Genomic DNA, 16,691 nt, shown 5'->3' on the forward strand with positions numbered 1-16,691 from the left:
AAATGGACATTTGTCACGAACAATAAAATTAGAGCGAGGGGCAAGAAAAGGCTGTAATCTTTCACCCACGCTCTTCTCCTTGTACCTCGAACCATTAGCACAGGCAATAAGACAGGACCCAACTTTAGAGGGAGTAACAATAAGAGGCAGTGAACATGAAATATGCATGTATGCTGATGACGTTCTGTTATTCCTTAAAGACCCAGGCTCAAGTGTACCTGGATTGATGGATGTTTTTTAAACATTTGGAACATATTCAGGGTATGTGCTTAACGTACACAAGACCCAAGCCCTAGTATATAATTATACCCCAGAGGAAGAGCAGGTATAACTTCCACTGGACCTCTTCATCCATTAAATATCTTGGAGTAGATCTACCAAAAGATACACCCAAACTTTGACATGAATTACAATCACATCAACAAGAAAATATATGATGACCTAGACAGGTGGATTCAGTTCTTTTAGATTTTAGTAGTAGAATTGAAACAATCAAAATGAACATCCTGCCGAGGTTACTGTATTTGTTCCAATCACTGCCCATAGAAATCCCGCCTAAACAGTTTAGGTATAAACGGATATCAAGGTTTATCTGGAACAGGAAGAGACCAAGAACTAGATATACAACCTTACAATTACCAAACAACTGTGAGGGTATGGCCTTACCAAACCTAAAAGATTATTACACCTCTGGTGTGTTGGTGCAATTCAGAATACGAATCCAAATGGAAAGACATCGAGACTACTTTGCCAGAGATACTCATACAGTCAGTTTGGGGAAATAAGGACATGGAGACTACTTTGACAGAGATACTCATACAGTCAGTTTGGGGAAATAAGGACATGGTAATAAAAATATACAATAGACACAATCAGTGGATTAATTTCTCTCTGAAGACATGGTTTAGGGGAGTTAAGCAAAATAATTTAGACAGAGAGATCAAACTGCTGAGTTGGCCTGCATACGACCCCAGCTTCATCCCTGCAACTCAGGACAGCAGATTTCAACAATGGACGCAGAAAGGCATCACATCATCCATTACAATTACAAGGAATGGGGACCTAAGTAAAAAACATGGCTCGGATAAACAAGATTTTTTACAGATACCTACAAGTTCGACACTATTTCTCAAGGGAGATGAAAGTGAATGACCCTCGAGCACTTCCAAAATTAATCCAAGTATTCACTAACGCATACAACTTGGGGAGTAACAAAAAACTCTCAAATCTCTACTTTGGTATTCAATCCTCAAAGAAACATTCTAAAAACTATAATAAAAAGAAATGGGAGGAGGAACTTAACATTGAAATAACTGATGAAACATGGTTGAACATATTAGAGACTCAACAAAGCTCCACCAACTCAAGGTCATGGAGAGAATTCTGTTGGAAGAATGTTATACGTTTCTTCATAACACCTAAACTGAAATCAAAACAGACTGGTTCCCTACATCCTTGTTGGAGAGAATGCGGCCTATCGAGGGTGGATCACTCTCATATCTTTTGGACTTGCCCCACAATCGAAACCTACTGGGGAGAAATAAGATCTATCATTGGAAAAAATAATGGGATTTGACATAGAACAAACATTAATTTCTTTGTACTTGGGTGAAATACCTGATAACTTACACAATAGAGAAAAGTACCTCTTGAAGGTCCTACTGGCAGCCAGTAAAAAGCCTATCACTAGGAAATGGCTACAAAAAGACCCTCCCACAGTGACACAATGGATAGACATTGTAAAAGAAAGACACCGCATGGAGCATATGACCTTTGAACACAAGAGGAGAGAGGTCAGGAATACTGGGAAAATGCGTTTCGTACTTGAAAAAGGTCAAAACATTCAAAGATGTCAATGTAACTAATATGATGAAGGTATGACGTGCACTGTAACTGACAGATCTTTTTTGTTGTTCTTTTGTTTTACTTTATTTGTACTTCTGTTGTGTTCCTACAATAAAAACAAAGTATATAACATTTTTTTTTAAGACTGTTGGAAAATCATTCCAGGTGAAGCTGGTTGAGAGAATGCCAAGAATGTGCAAAGCTGTCAAGGCAAAGGGTGGCTACTTTGAAGAATCTCAAATATAGAATATATTTTGATTCGTTTAACACTTTTTTTGGATACGACATGTGTTCTTTCATAGTTTTGATGTCTTCACTATCATTCTACAATGTAGAAATTAGCAAAAATAAAGAAAAACCCTTGAATGAGTAGGTGTGTCCAAACCTTTGACTGGTACCGTATGTGTGTGTGTCTTGGTGTGTGTTAGTGTCTCTGTGTGTGTGTTTCTGTGTGTATCTCTCTCTGTGTGTGTGTGTGTGTGCATGTCCTTGTGTGTCTCAGTGTGTGTGTGTCTCAGTGTGTGTCTCTGTGTGTCCTTAGGTAGGTGTAAGAGCCCGACCCAGTGACTAGCCTGCATTCTCTCTATATATATATATATATTTAGAGCCAGACACATTGTCAGCTGGAGATAACACAGACTGCAGACCCCCTAAATAGAATGACAATCAAACACACACACATACACACACACACACACACACAAATAATAACAGATTTATAAGACGAATCAGACGTGCATCCATTGTCCATCTAAATAAACAGATATTTGTGTGTGTTTGACCAATTGCTGCACCTTTGTATCTGGACTTGGCTGGACCCCAGGGTTAATAACGTTCCTCTGAGAGAAGCTGTGGTGATGTCACAGGGGTGTAAGGTGTCAGGAGGAGTGTCCACAAAGGGGTAAGGGTGGGGGAGGGGGCGGCAGATAGGGTTGGGGACTCTCTTATAAGTTTGGTTTAGGTCTCTCTCTCGGCCCCCTACAATCCCACAGTCCCAACGTCCCGACAGTGAAAGGCGGACCACAGCTAAAACCAGCTCAGGTAAGAGACAACGTCTGAGGTTAGGGGTTGAGGTTAGGTTCACCTTTGTGGGGGGAGGGGTGGTTACGGGACATAACTGTGGTATCTTCACCCTCTTTTCACTGCTCTGTCACACCACTGGGCCTGAAGGCTCTATGCAGCTGTCCTTGTTGCTAAAAATAAATACTCAGGCTGACATACACACACACACACACACACAAAACACATACACATACACACATTCATGCTTTCAGTATAATCTCAGATGATTGCAGTTTTTCAGTTGTGACAGTAAGTGACTGCCTGTTGACTATCAGTAGGGTTAAGAGTGATGAAGCATACATACCTCATCATATTTATTGGGTTTATGTGATGAACAGTTGATACAGCCCTTTTCGTCTCTCTAGTCTGTCATGATCCACAAATGGAGGCTGTGTGTCTTAGATGTTTATGTGGCTGTGAAGAAATAGCAATATGTTAGAATGATGCACTTCTTATGAGGCAAGGTTAGCACTTAATGTTATGGTAATGACAGAGACATTCAGGTTTCCTTAATGTTATGGTAATGACAGAGACAATCAGGTTTTAATGTTATGGTAATGACAGAGACAATCAGGTTTTAATGTTATGGTAATGACAGAGACAATCAGGTTTTAATGTTATGGTAATGACAGAGACAATCAGGTTTCCTTAATGTTATGGTAATGACAGAGACAATCAGGTTTTAATGTTATGGTAATGACAGAGACAATCAGGTTTTAATGTTATGGTAATGACAGAGACATTCAGGTTTTAATGTTATGGTAATGACAGAGACAATCAGGTTTTAATGTTATGGTAATGACAGAGACATTCAGGTTTTAATGTTATGGTAATGACAGAGACAATCAGGTTTTAATGTTATGGTAATGACAGAGACATTCAGGTTTCCTTAATGTTATGGTAATGACAGAGACAATCAGGTTTTAATGTTATGGTAATGACAGAGACATTCAGGTTTTAATGTTATGGTAATGACAGAGACATTCAGGTTTCCTTAATGTTATGGTAATGACAGAGACATTCAGGTTTCCTTAATGTTATGGTAATGACAGAGACATTCAGGTTTCCTTAATGTTATGGTAATGACAGAGACAATCAGGTTTTAATGTTATGGTAATGACAGAGACAATCAGGTTTTAATGTTATGGTAATGACAGAGACAATCAGGTTTTAATGTTATGGTAATGACAGAGACAATCAGGTTTTAATGTTATGGTAATGACAGAGACATTCAGGTTTCCTTAATGTTATGGTAATGACAGAGACATTCAGGTTTCCTTCATGTTATGGTAATGACAGAGACAATCAGGTTTTAATGTTATGGTAATGACAGAGACAATCAGGTTTTAATGTTATGGTAATGACAGAGACAATCAGGTTTTAATGTTATGGTAATGACAGAGACAATCAGGTTTTAATGTTATGGTAATGACAGAGACATTCAGGTTTCCTTAATGTTATGGTAATGACAGAGACATTCAGGTTTCCTTAATGTTATGGTAATGACAGAGACAATCAGGTTTTAATGTTATGGTAATGACAGAGACAATCAGGTTTTAATGTTATGGTAATGACAGAGACAATCAGGTTTTAATGTTATGGTAATGACAGAGACAATCAGGTTTTAATGTTATGGTAATGACAGAGACATTCAGGTTTCCTTAATGTTATGGTAATGACAGAGACATTCAGGTTTCCTTAATGTTATAAGAATGACAGAGACATTCAGGTTTCCTGGAACATCTTTCCATGATCAAGAACTAGATTTGTTTTGAAAGAGTAATGTCTGCTTTCATAACACACATAATTGTGTTTGGGAATCCAGTGAAAACACAGTAACTATCAACCATATTCTGTGTGTATTTGTGTCTGCAATAGTTTGTGTTTTGTCCATTAGTACATTCCTTGAATTGTAATCTGAGCTTGTTTCATCAATGTGAATCAGAGGAATTTCTGTTTCCCACATCCTTGAAGACAAGAAAGGAAGGATTGCGTTGCCATGGCGTCACAGAGCGAGGGCGATCAGACGGTGCCTGATGGAGAGAGAGAAAAGGAGGCGACTAAGGTCAAATCTATTCAGTCCCACTATCTCCGCTGTCCCTCCCCCAGCAGGTAAGCATACGTGGAGACCCACTGTTCTTGTAGTTCTGTAATGGGAAATGACCCACCCAGGGCTGTCACGGCTGTTGAAGGAACTGGACCAAGGTGCAGCGTGGTGATCGTACATTTTCTCTTTTATTCGAAATGACGCCAACAAAACAATAAACAATACAAAACAAACTGTGAAGCTTCAGGCTATGTGCCATCAAACAAAGTTAACTTCCCACAAACACAGGTGGGAAAAAGGGTACCTAAGTATGGTTCCCAATCAGAGACAAAGATAGACAGCTGTCCCTGATTGAGAACCAAACCCGGCCAAAACATAGAAATAGAAAATCATAGAAACACAAAACATAGAATGCCCACTCCAACTCACGCCCTGACCAAACCAAAATAGAGACATAAAAAGGATCTCTAAGGTCAGGGCGTGACAAGGGCTCTAATAGTGTGTTAAATAAATGTATTGTCCAACTTCAATTCAGCTTCCAAGCACAATTTGGTCAATTTGTAGAGAGTATAGCCATGTCAATTTTATAGCATATAGAACGTCTTTCATCAGAAGTGCTCACAAGAACTGATTACTACTGTCACACACTATGATGCACACTAGACCTGGATCAAATACATACAGTTGAAGTCGGAAGTTTACATACACCTTAACCAAAAACATTTAAGTTTTCCACAATTCCTGACATTTAATCCTAGTAAAATTCCCTGATTTAGGTCAGTTAGGATCACCACTTTATTTAAAGAATGTGAAATGTCAGAAAAATAGTAGAGAATGACCAGTGGGTCAGAAGTTTACATACACTCAATTAGTATTTGGTAGCATTGCCTTTAAATTGTTTAACTTGGGTCAAACATTTTGGGTAGCCTTCCACAAGCGTCCCACAATAAGTTGGGTGAATTTTGGCCCATTCCTCCTGACAGAGCTGGTGTAACGGAGTCAGGTTTGTAGGCCTCCTTGCTCGCACACGCCTTTTCAGTTCTGCCCACACATTTTCTATAGGATTGAGGTCAGGGCTTTGTGATGGCTACTCCAATACCTTGACTTTGTTGTCCTTAAGCCATTTTGCCACAATTTTGAAAGTATGCTTGGGGTCATTGTCCATTTGGAAGTGTCACGACTTCCGCCAAAGTCGGTTCCTCTCCTTGTTCGGGCGGCATTCGGCGGTCGACGTCACCGGTCTTCTAGCCATCGCCAATCCACCTTTCATTTTCCATTTGTTTTGTCTTGTTTTCCCACACACCTGGTTCCCCCATGTCTGTGTGTGAAATTGTTTGATGTATAGTGCTTGTGCACTTGTGACTGGTTCGCGACGGGATATTTTGTACCCATATTTTGTTGTTCTGGGTACCGTTGGTTTTGCTTATTAAACTGCTCCGGTTATTACCCAGTTCTGCTCTCCTGCGCCTGACTTCCCTGCAGCCAGTCACGCGCCCCTTACAGGAAGACCCATTTGTGACCAAGCTTTAACTTCCTGACTGATGTCTTGAGATGTTGTTCAATAGAGATGTTCAATATATCCACAGATGGGCCTCCTGGGTGGTGTAGTGGTTAAGGGTGCTGTACTGCAGCGCCAGCTGTGCCATCAGAGTCCCTGGGTTCGCGCCCAGGCTCTGTCGTAACCGGCCGCGACCGGGAGGTCCGTGGGGCGACGCACAATTGGCCTAGCGTCGCCCGGGTTAGGGAGGGCTTGGTCGGTAGGGATGTCCTTGTCTCATCGCGCACCAGCGACTCCTGTGGCGGGCCGGGCGCAGTACGCGCTAACCAAGGTTGCCAGGTGCACGGTGTACCCTCCGACACATTGGTGCGGCTGGCTTCAGGGGTTGGATGCGCTCTGTGTTAAGAAGCAGTACGGCTGGTTGGGTTGTGTATCGGAGGACGCATGACTTTCAACCTTCGTCTCTCCCGAGCCCGTATGGGAGTTGTAGCGATGAGACAAGATAGTAGCTACTACAACAATTGGATACCATGAAATTGGGGAGAAAAAGGGGTAAAATGAAAATAAAATTATATATATATATATATATATATATATCCACAGAAATTTCCTCCTTCATGATGCCATCTATTTTGTGAAGTGCGCCAGGCCCTCCATGCTTCACGGTTGGGATGGTATTCTTCGGCTTGCAAATGGCCAAACAGTTCTATTTTTGTTTCATCAGACCAGAGGACATTTCTCCAAAAAGTACGATCTTTGTGCAGTTGCAAACCGTAGTCTGGCTTTTTTATGATGGTTTTGGCAGGTGGTTTCTTCCTTGCTGAGCGGCCTTATGTCGATATAGGACTCGTTTTACTGTAGATATAGATATTTATGTACCTGTTTCCTCCAGCATCTTCACAAGGTCCTGTTGTTCTGGGATTGATTTGCACTTTTCGCGTACGTTCATCTCTAGGAGACAGAACGCGTCTCCTTCCTGAGCGGTATGGCGGCTGTGTGGTCCAATGGTGTTTATACTTGCGTACTATTGTTTGTACAGATGAATGTGGTACCTTCAGGCATTTGGAAATTGCTCTCAAGGGTGAACGAGACATGTGGAGGCCTACAATTTTTTTCTGAGGTCTTGGCTGATGCCTTTTGATTTTCCCATGATGTCAAGTGAAGAGGAACTGAGTTTGAAGGTAGGCCTTGAAATATATCCACAGGTACACCTCCCAATGACTCAAATGATGTCAGTTAGCCTATCAGAAGCTTCTAAAGCCATGACATAATTTTCTGGAATTTTCAAAGCTGTTTAAATGTCCCAAAAGTGCCAACTCCGCTCACCCTGCATGTCAGGCTAAATCAATCACACCTCCAGTATTTGACATTACATATATTTGCCCCCCCCCCCCGGTCTGCTTAGTAATTATATTTATATGGTTATGACTATGTCTCTATACTTTTGCAGTTTCTCCGTGATCTCTGAGTCCAGATTCTCCATGATATCAGGGTCGGATGCCGAGAGCATCTATATGGAGCCCATTCACCTGTCCTCAGCTATAGCTGCCAAACAAATCATCAACGAGGGTGAGACACAGATTCATTCCACCAACCACCCATAACTCACATGCTGTTTTTTTGTCTTGGTGAGTGGATCTGAACATTATGATTTAAAACATCTAAATGAAAGCTTTTTTGGCAGAATACAATGTTATAAATGCTGTTCACCTAGAGAAGCATGGCTGTCGACAAAGTGAACGCTGGGGACTATAAGGTTCTATCTAGAAAAAGATGATTCTGAGATAATTGGCTTTGAAGTTCTGAACCCTCATTGGTTTGAATGAGTAGTTTGAACTACTTTTATCTTGTATTCTTTTGAACTTAACATAAACTGAGGTATTTAGACTACTGTATAGGTAGAGAACATTGAACAGAACAAGGCTGTCAATAACTACATGTTGACTAAAATACAGATAGAACCTTATAGTCCCAAGCTCTCGAAAGGTTAAAGAAAGTTGAAGGGTGGAACCACAAAGAAAGCCGGGGAAAAACAGCCACCACTAGTCCTGTTTGCAGGTTCACCTTATACAGAGCAGCTTGGGGCAGCAGGTAGCCTAGTGGTTAGAGTGTTGGGCCAGGTAGCCTAGTGGTTAGAGTGTTGGGCCAGGTAGCCTAGTGGTTAGAGTGTTGGGCCAGTAAACAAAAGGTTGCTGGATCAAATCCCAGAGCTGACAAGGTCAAAATAACACACTGTTCCCTGGTAGGCTGTCATTGTAAATAAGAATTTGCTCTTAACTGACTTGCCTAGCTAAAAAAATACTGTACTGGTGCCAAGCACATTGCGTGTGCCTGTCTCCATATACATATTGTATTTGTCCCATAGAGATAAAGCTGTGGTTTGTCCCCGAATGGCCATTCGGTTGGTTACACAATGTCTCGGACAAAGCTACTTCTCTTCGGCCTGACAAAGATATTACATACAAGGGTTAATTGTATTTTGCTTAAAAAGCAGTTAAATAATCAATCCCAGAGAGACCTTGTATACATACAGCATGCACTGCAATGCTCTATTATCCAGGACCTATATAATAGGCGGTGTCAGAGGAAAGCCAATACAATTGTCAGAGACTCCAGTCACCCAAGTCATAGACTTTCTGCACGGCAAGTGGTACCGGAGCACCAAGTCTTAATAGCTTCTACCCCCAAGCCATAAAACTGCTGAACAATTAATCAAATGGCCACCGGACTATTTACATTGACACCCCCCACCCTCCATTTGTTTTTTACACTGCTGCTACTCGCTGTTTATTATCTATGCATAGTCACTTCACCCCTACCTACATGTACAAATTACATCAACTAACCTGTACCCCACTCACTGACTCGGTACCCCCTGTATATAGCCTCGTTATTGTTATTTTACTGTTACTTTAAAAAAACATTTTTACTTTAGTTTATTTGGTAAATATTTTCTTAACTCTTCTTGAACTGCACTTTTGGATCAGTGGGTCCCACACGGGACGTTTGAGCTAACGTAGGCTAATGCGATTAGCATGAGGTTGTAAGTAACGAGAATGTTTCTCAGGACATAGACATATCTGATATTGGCAGAAATCTTAAATTCTTGTTAATCTAACTGCACTGTCCAATTTACAGTAGCAATTACAGTGAAATAATACCATGCTATTGTTTGAGGAGAGTGCACAGTTTTGAACTTGAAAAGTTATTAATAAACAAATTAGGCACATTTGGGCAGTTTTCATTCAACATTTTGAACAGAAATTCAATGGTTCTTTGGATCAGTCTAAAACTTTGCACATACACTGCTGTCATCTAGTGGCCAAAATGTAAATGGAACCTGTGCATTACCAGATCTAATGTGTTATATTCTCCTACATTCCTTTCACATTTCCACAAACTTCAAAGTGTTTCCCTTCAAATGATATCAAGAATAGCCCTATCCTTGCTTCAGGGCCTCAGCTACAGGCATTTAGATTTGGGTATGTCATTTTAGACAAAAAAAATTTTTTTTAAAGGGGCGGATCCTTATGAGGTTTTAAGGGCTTGTAAGTAAGCATTTCATGGTAAAGTCTACACTTGTTGTATTTGGCGCATGTGACAAATAAAGTTTGATTTGATTATACTGTAGCGTTAGAGTAATCACCTCTATCTCTTACCTGAGAATACAATGTGTTCATTATGGCAATATCCAGCTAGAGACGTCCAAGCCATTATCCATAGCTAGACTGTCTGATTGGGGTAATGCGTTCGCCAACACACCACAATTATGCTCCTAACTAACTTTGAATAGGTTACTTTGCTTTCTAACAGTGTGTCCCTGCAGCAGCTGTCTATCCTTAACGGATGCTGTCTGCAAATGTGACATACTCCTGGTATGGTTTGTAAAGACTGACACAGAGGGTGGGGAGTTTTGCAGCACAAAGTTATTTCCTTCAATCTAGCCACTGTCTGTAGCCTACTTACACGTTTAGATGCAATGAATTATGTAATATTGTGGATTAGGCAGTAGGGTGTGTGTGTGTGTGTGTGTGTGTGTGTGTGTGTATCTGAATAGTCTGCTCTTTCCTTTCCTCAGAGCTCCCACAACGGGGTATCAGGGCAGAGAGTACCCCAGACAGCATGTTGGAGACAGCGGAACAGCTGATGGTGGAGGACCTGTACAACCGGGTGAAAGACATGATCGATGACCGCAGCCCCTATAACACCCCCTGTGTGATGGACATCCAGCGGGCCATGGTACAGGACCGCCTGGAGGCCCCCAACAACCCCGTGGACGAGGTGTGGAACAACATATTCATCGCTGAGAAGTGAGTCACTCACTGTGCCGTGGAAGTTACTGTATGCATTACATATCCCCATACACCCATCACACACAAGCACACACACACACACACACACACATGCTCCGCCCTTCAAAATACAGTGTTATATGCATAGCTCATGGAACATCATTCCAACTAGATTTACCCCCACCTCACTTTCACCATAGACAACTTCACTGAGTGTCAATAGAATGACAGATAGATAGCTGTTCACCTCCTATGGTATAATTAAGCAACAAGGCCCGAGTGGGTGTGGTATATGGTCAATATACCATGGTTAGGGGCTGTTCTTATGCACGACACAACGCAGAGTGCCTGGATACAGCCCTTAGCCGTGGTATATTGGCTATATACTACAAATCCCAGAGGTGCCTTATTGCTATTATAAACTGGTTATCAACGTAATTAGAGACGTACCCGTGTTATATGGTCTGATATACCACGGCTGTCAGCCAGTCAGCATTCATCCCTCGAACCACCCAGTTTATAATACTTTGGAAAAGAGGCCTGTGCATTGCAGTCTATTTCGGGTCAGTAAACTTGTCCATGTTCTTACCAGCCATTTCATAACCGTGACTCTATGACCACAACAACAACAGCGTTGCTTGTTCCTTCCTCTGTTTTGCAGATCCGTGGCTGTCAATAAAGCTCGTCTGAAGCGCATGGGTATCACCCACATCCTGAACGCTGCCCACGGTACCGGGGTCTACACAGGGGAGGCCTTCTACGCTGGCATGAACATCGGCTACATGGGTATCGAGGTAGATGACTTTGCAGAGTCTGACATCTCCCCTCACTTCAGAACCTGCGCTGAGTTCCTGGATGAGGCCCTGTTGACACACAAGGGTGAGTCAGTGTTCTTTTGTGTGTTCTTATTGGTGGATCAAGGCCCAATTCTCAATGGACCCACCTCAGACCCTACACCCTATACATTTGTAGATCTACCTGGATTTGATTGATGAAAGTAATATGGTGAAACTTCCACCTATCCTACCAGACAGCGAGGGAGAGCTATTACCAGGATATTTAATGGCTACGATATGAACGTCTTCTTGTGTGATCTCATGTTTTTCTCCCATTTCCATTGACCTTGAGTCTGGGCTGACCTGGACATAGTAGAACCAATCTCTGGATTGTTTGCTTTGGCTTAACTGGACCCAGTGATGATGAGGCTTGAAATTCCATATCTAGACCAATCCAGAGACTACTTGGAGTTCCATCTAGATTCTAGACTAATCTATAGACTACTCCTAATTACTCATCATAACCAGGGGTGGCCGTCAGTCTTATTTTAGGGAGGTCACTCAGAGCCAATGGACAGGGATAGCCTAGCTATATCTGGACTCTGTTTAGGCGGGTGAATCATCTTCTAAAGCTTTTCAACCCCCCCCCCCCCCCCCTGCCCCGCCCCAACTCTAATTAAACCCCAGATAGATTAGATCCACTGACCGCTTGAGTTAAATAAACACATATTTGTTAAGAATTAGGTTAAATGTCAGGCAGTAGTAACTAGTATTCATGTCATGGGTTTGGGTCTGCGGGGCCTCGCGGTCCTTTCCTCTACAGGGAGGGAGTAGGCAACGTATCACATTTCAAACCTGGCACCTTGGGGGTTATCATATCATGGGTTATAATGTCAGAGTTTATAACTGGGGGGGGGGGGTACAGTGTTTAGGAGTGATACAGTCACAACTGGAAGGGAATACAGCCCTCTGCTGGTTATAGAGTGTCTTTGCAGAGGAGCAGACGTCACACGCTGGCTCTCTACCTGCACATAAAATGTATTAGCCTCCTACAGCTACAGCTGTTATCATCAAACTGGTACCTAATACTTTCAGATTCATGAAATCAGTATTGTCATTTGCTTATCCCTTACGTTGCAAATGTATCTTTAATTAACTACATATAAACCCTGAAAAATAGTTATTTCTTATGTCAAGTGTAACCAATGGGAAGTGTGTTTTTGTCTTCTTCTCCTGCAGGTAAGGTCCTGGTGTCCTCTATGATGGGTGAGAGCCGCTCCGCTGTGCTGGTGGCTGCCTACCTCATGATTTTCCAACACATGACCATCATGGAAGCACTAACCACTCTGAGAAAGAAGCGACCCATCAACCCCAACGAGGGATTCCTAAAACAGCTGCGTCAGCTTAACGAGACGCTACTAGAGGAGCGTGATGACGATGATGACGACACCCTCAGTCAATGCTCCGTCATCGACGCCCACACTCGCGCCCACCTGTTTGACGACGAAGAGAGCATGATGGGCGTGAAGGCCCACTCCATCATGATGGAGGAGGAGGAGGACAGCCAAAGCGTGATGAGTAGCGTGGCCTCGTCTGCCGCAGCCACCGCCCTCAGGGACGGTGTTTTTGGAGGGCTGCGGATGGGCCTGGAACGGGCAGAGACGACAGAGGGCCTGGCCCTGCCTGGAAATGACGCTGGCGACGGTGGGGAGGATGCAGAGGATGGGGATGAAGATGGCATGAGCATGATCCGCGAGTGGCAGAGGAGGAACGAGAAGTACCAGAGCGAGGAGTGGTGGGAGCAACAGCTGATGAGCGAGGCTGGGGACGAGGAGTCTCTCCTGGGGGCATGCGGGGTCCTGGGGCAACAGAAGACCTGGAGAGCGTGACCAGTGAGGACGTCCAGGCCATGAAAGAGCGCCTGAAGCGGCGCCCGCGGCACCCCTCAGAGTCAGTGTCCACGGCCAGTTGCAGCAGCTACTCTGACCTGTGGAAGCAGCGTCTGAAGGAGATTGAGGAGCAGGCGGCAGCGCGCTACCGCAAGAAGGACGACGACAACAACAGTGAGAGCACGGCGATGGAGGGGATACAAAATAAGAAGCAGACAATCAAGGATGACGTGGAGAGCGTGCTCTCGGACACCAGCTCCATGTACAACTTCTGCAAGAGGAACAAGGAGAACCTAACTCCCCTGGAGCGCTGGAGGGTGAAGAGGATCCAGTTTGGCTGGAATAAGAATGACGAAGGGAGGGATGGGGAGAAAAGAGCCGGGGGTGTATGGGGCAGTGGGGAGCAGGGAGATGGCGATGCTGAGGCCCGCACTCCGGCACTGGAGGACGTCAACCTGACAGCCTACCAGACCTGGAAGATGAAACAGGCGAAGCGGCTTGGAGAGGACAACAAGGCAACAAAAGATGACATTGTGGAGATGAGCCGTGGCGAGGACTCGGCCACAGCCAAGAGGAGACAGAGGCGGGAGGAGCTCCTGGAGCGCACGCGGAAGACACTGGAGGAGAGTCAGTCCATGTGTGGCTGGGAGACGGAGAGCTCCATGAGCGGAAGCACCCTGCCGCTCTCTGCCTTCTTCGCCCAGCCTGACGGCTCACAAGCCGGACGTGTTGCCAATGATGACAACATGTCCATGCTGAGTGGCAGGTCTTCTGTATCCCAAGCCCGCAGCACCAGATCTCAGGCCTCTATGGGCTCAGGAATTCCACAGGGCATTCCCCAAGTCCCCATGATCCCTGTGCCCACAATGCAGGGACCTGGTGGGGAGCCCATGGTCGACCTGTCCAGCATTCAGAACTGGATCGCCAATGTGGTGTCCGAGACCCTCATCCAGAAGGAGCGTGAGATGAGCCTCCCCCCGTCCCAGGCTGGATCGGTGCTAAGTTTCGGTGGGACATCTAGTGTGGTAGGGCCAGCAAGACGTGGCTTGGACGATGACAAGGCTTCTATGCTGAGTGGAGCGTCCTATTCGAGCTCGCTGGCTCATCACGGTGTCAGTGCTGGCAGGGCCGAGTCTGTGCTCTCTGGTAGAAGTGCTGCTTCTTCTACCAGTAATCTCTCCAGCATCTCCGGTCTGGGCTCCTGCAGGAGCAAGATCACCACCACCAGCGTGCCCCTCTACAGCCTTTTTGCCGATCAGGTCAACCTACAGAAGCTGGACTCCATGGACAAGCAGATGCAGTCGGAGATGAGGAACAAGATGGCCTGCTACGAGGTGAAGAAGATCGTCGAAGATAACAAGCGCAGCACACTCTACAAGAAGAAGAAGCCCAAGGACGAGGGCGAAGAGGAGGAAGAGAAGGAGGATGACTATTTAACGGGAAAGATAAAGACGTCTCTCCCACCTGCACCAGAGAAAAAGAAAGCACCTACGCGAAGCTATGGCCTTTCGGGCTGCCTAAATCTCTCCACCGCTCTGGAGAAAGAAAAGAACACCAGTGTTGATGATTGGCTAACCAATGTCATGCCTCCTTCAAGGAAACCAGCGTCCTATAGTGCAGAAGACGAGACTGATCCAGGGCCATCTGCCTCCGTGTATAACTTCGGAGGTCGGAGGGACTCGTCTGAGGAGGAAGAAGAAGAGGAGGAGTATGAAGTCGCATCCAGATATCGCTCCAGATTCCAGGCAGAAACAGAGTCACGTGTACTTGGCAAATTCTCTTCCAACAGCGCAGATTCCAGCAGCTACAGGACTAGAAGATCCTACACAGCCACTGAGGAAGAGGAGGAAGAAGAGGAGAGTTATACATCGAAGAGGAAGTTTACTCATCACTCACAATATGAGAGTGGAGGGGAGACGGAGGGGAGGATAGAAAGGAAGGAAGAAAAGGAAGAGGAAGAAGATGTGGACAGATTCCTCAGCGAGCTTAGGCAGAGGTCTCGGGCTCGGGCTGAGGCAGAAATGCAGGACGATGACATCGTTGCAGCTTGGAGGGCACAACAAGAATCCAAGTCAAATGGTTACAGAAGCAGTGGCTCTTAACCAATCAAAGACAGTGTCACACTTTTATTTTGAAAGAAACTCAATCCAATGTTAATATGTTTCTTCAGCTAATAAAAATTGCACACTTGCTACACAAGCCACCTTTCTTAGAACATCGCTTGTGGTCTTTTTATTTTCAGAAGTGGGGTGACCTTTATAATTCTATAGGTAGTTGTTATAGATCATTCTGACATGTAAATGCTCATCTAAATCAAATATCTAAGCTTTATTATAATGGAAAAGGGAAAATGTGCACTTTGCTTTCTGAACTCAAACGAGTTTATTTCTCATAGTCAATTTTATAATCAAATGGACGCAAAATATGAATATTTAAATATTTCCTCAGCCTAACTGCATTGCTTGTGTAGTGCAAGTAGAGTAACACACGTCTGCTGTTTGTTGCATTGATTGTAAAATGCAACAACTAACCTACAAAACAATCTAAACTAGATTACTGTTCAAGACAAAAAATATTTATGCTGTACAATTTTTGGAGCACAAACGCAATCCATTTCAAAGCATTTATAATTGCAATAAATGTTAAAGCAATTATCTGGTTGTTTATTTTATTTTTTATCTCATTCCTCATGCCTAAGGACACTGACCTGGATTCTAGTTGATCACATCTTTAACGAAAACACGAGACAGAGTAGAAGAATAGAAGACAGAATAAAAGGAATTGTGATAATCAAATCGCATAGCACTTAACATTGTAAGGGGAACTCAACATATTCATCTCTACTGAACTGGGTGCTTTTTATCACAATATTTTACCCCATACATACTATCTACTTGTTATATTATGGATAGAAGACTACAGCAAGACACACTTTGACAAGGCAGTCAATATCCTATTGTCTGTCTATCCCTACAAGTATGGGCATGTACTGTATGCACTCGCACAGTTCAAGCCAGAAGACATACACGCGCGCAAATAACATAGTCAATGCTACTATTCCACTTTGCGAAAGAAAAACGTCATTACTACTCTCTGCCATGGTTTATTTGTAGTGGTGTTATTGTCTCAATTGATGCCAGGTGAGTGTTAGGCTAGTGACTAGATGAACATGCTAGACGGGCAAAAGTTTTTTTTAAGTATATGCAGAACTGAGCTAGAACAGACGATATCTGTTCTAAAACGAATTGTAGGATTATGTTAGGGTTGGTGGTTAGTCGGGTC

General features: G+C 43.7%; 1 protein-coding gene across 1 annotated transcript; it reads left to right on the forward strand.

Annotated features, from left to right (window-relative positions):
• Nucleotides 1–2,760: 2,760 nt before the first annotated feature.
• Nucleotides 2,761–15,624, forward strand: LOC115126527 (serine/threonine/tyrosine-interacting-like protein 2). Its single transcript, XM_065015601.1, is given in 7 exon segments — nt 2,761–2,886; nt 4,853–5,019; nt 7,903–8,021; nt 10,531–10,762; nt 11,406–11,623; nt 12,760–13,356; nt 13,359–15,624. Coding segments are annotated over 6 exon segments (3,432 nt in total). The 5' UTR covers nt 2,761–2,886; nt 4,853–4,906; the 3' UTR covers nt 15,512–15,624.
• The last annotated feature ends 1,067 nt before the right edge of the window (nt 15,625–16,691 follow it).

The sequence above is a fragment of the Oncorhynchus nerka genome, unplaced genomic scaffold, assembly GCF_034236695.1.
Source record: "Oncorhynchus nerka isolate Pitt River unplaced genomic scaffold, Oner_Uvic_2.0 unplaced_scaffold_121___fragment_2___debris, whole genome shotgun sequence".
Taxonomy (NCBI): domain Eukaryota; kingdom Metazoa; phylum Chordata; class Actinopteri; order Salmoniformes; family Salmonidae; genus Oncorhynchus; species Oncorhynchus nerka.